At 43.9% G+C, this 2,107-nt stretch overlaps 1 protein-coding gene across 1 annotated transcript; it reads right to left on the bottom strand.

Moving 5' to 3' along the window:
- Positions 1 to 257: 257 nt before the first annotated feature.
- On the bottom strand, positions 258 to 1,598 carry LOC147570850 (claudin-34-like). The gene is given in 2 exon segments (XM_086696750.1): positions 258 to 1,085; positions 1,088 to 1,598. Coding segments are annotated over 2 exon segments (645 nt in total). The 5' UTR covers positions 1,464 to 1,598; the 3' UTR covers positions 258 to 816.
- Between the last annotated feature and the right edge of the window lie 509 nt (positions 1,599 to 2,107).

Raw genomic sequence — 2,107 nt, forward strand, 5'->3', positions numbered from 1 at the left:
CAGGCTCCAGGCTCTGAGCCATCAGCCCAGAGCCCGACGCGGGGCTCGAACTCACGGACCGCGAGATCGTGACCGGGCTGAAGTCGGGCGCTTAAACGACTGCGCCACCCAGGCGCCCCAAAGTTTTTAAGGCATATGATTGTGCAAGGAAATGTCCACTTTTTAGAGAGTAATATTGAAGCATACAGGAATGAAGAGACATATCTGGGGTTTGCTTTGGCATAAAACAGATTAAAGGGGAGAAGAAAGGAGATATAAAGCTAATGTGACAAAATCCTGATAATTGTTGAGTCTGATAATGGGTGTGGTGGATTCCTTATATTATTCTCTCTGCTTCTGCACATTCAGGAAAATTTACATGATAGTACAATGTTATCATCATCATGACATAGGAAATAGACATGGTTGTTTTTAGCAGAAGTTTAAGAGGGAAATGTGAGAATCACAGAAAATCTTATATCCATACACTAGGTTCATAGTATTGATTATTTATTCAACAAATAAAATTCAGATCAAATAAGACCAACTGGCAGGCGGGGGAGATTTTTTTTAACATGTTTTTTTTCCATATGAATTTTATTGTCAAATTGGTTTCCAGGGAAGATTTTTTAAATGAAATTTCTGTAATTCAAACAATGAACCCGTGAATCAATGAACCAAAGGCACAGAGGATTATTGAGGGAAACAGGTGGCTACTTTCTGCCCAAAATTTTGGCATGGTCTTGAATCCTTGGAGCTATTTGTAGAGCATCTTGCTAATACTTCCCATAAACTCTTGGTAATCTTGCATTTGCAAAGCACTTGCAACTAGGAATTTTACATTTCTGTAATTTCAGGATGCACTTGGTTAACCTGGGGGAATTTGTAAGACAGGAAAAGCAACCCATTCAACAACATCATGAAGGCAGCCAGGCATGCCACCAGAATGGCACTGCCAGTCTCCTGAGTATTGGGTTTGAAGGGTATAGAGAGAGAGGGCGGGAAGGCAATACCCTCTTCATTCATCACGGAGCGGTAATTCCAGATCACAGCAATTGAAATACAGATACCAGAAGCTATGTTCAGAATTCCTGAGGCAACAAATAATTGACGGTGGCATTCTCCTTAAGAATTACCACGAACACATTCCTAAGTGAAAAGATGATGGAGGTTCTCCCCAAAAGACCTAGGAGGCTGGTGACCATCAGGAGAATTTGAGAAACATGAGTATCAAAAGGGAGGTAAGTATCATGGTAGGTGTAATGGTGATACCCTATGGTTCTGTTGTAGCTGTTGACATGGTGGTAAATACAGTCTTTCCACATTCCCACACAGACCATGGCAGAGGGAAAGAGAGAGGTGTTGTCCATGTACCACACTCACCACTCCACAAAGCCCATGTAATTGGCAGTAAGGATCCATCCTATGGCGGCTATAGCAAAACCTGCTACTTGGCGGTTGGCCCTATTGATGAGCAAGACCATGGAGGCTGCCTACTGGGGTGAGGGGGACTGCAAACAAATACAGAGTGTCATGAGGGTGGGCTCCTAGGCTTGGAAGAGTGCCTTCCCCACCCCCACTGTGTGGTAAGCTATGCTGTAGTTTGAGACCAGTGCCATTTGACATTCATGCCCTGCTGGTAGGAACTCAGACTGAGGGGCGCCTGGGTGGCTCAGTCGGTTGAGCGTCCGACTTCGGCTCAGGTCGCGATCTCACGGTTCGTGAGTTCAAGCCCCCCGTCGGGCTCTGGGCTGATGGCTAAGAGCCTGGAGCCTGCTTCCGATTCTGTGTTCCCCTCTCTCTCTGCCCCTCCCCCGTTCATGCTCTGTCTCTCTCTGTCTCAAAAATAAATAAACATTAAAAAAAATTAAAAAAAATAAAAAAGAAAAAAAAAAAAAGGAACACAGACTGAGCGAACTTTGAGAAGGGCCATTTGGATTAAAATGGACAGATGATCACACGGGCAGTTCCATTTCTGGGCGTTTGCCCAAAGAAATAATTAAGATTGGTCACCAATATTTAGTCGTACACTATGAATCACTCTCTGTAATACTGAAAAATGGGAAACAAGTTCAAGTCTAACAATGGGGCTTGGCTAAATACTTCATGCTGCATCCATGAAATGGAG

Source organism: Puma concolor, unplaced genomic scaffold (genome assembly GCF_028749965.1).
Source record: "Puma concolor isolate L17-30 unplaced genomic scaffold, mPumCon1.1.hap2 unalloc_scaffold_8, whole genome shotgun sequence".
Lineage (NCBI taxonomy): Eukaryota > Metazoa > Chordata > Mammalia > Carnivora > Felidae > Puma > Puma concolor.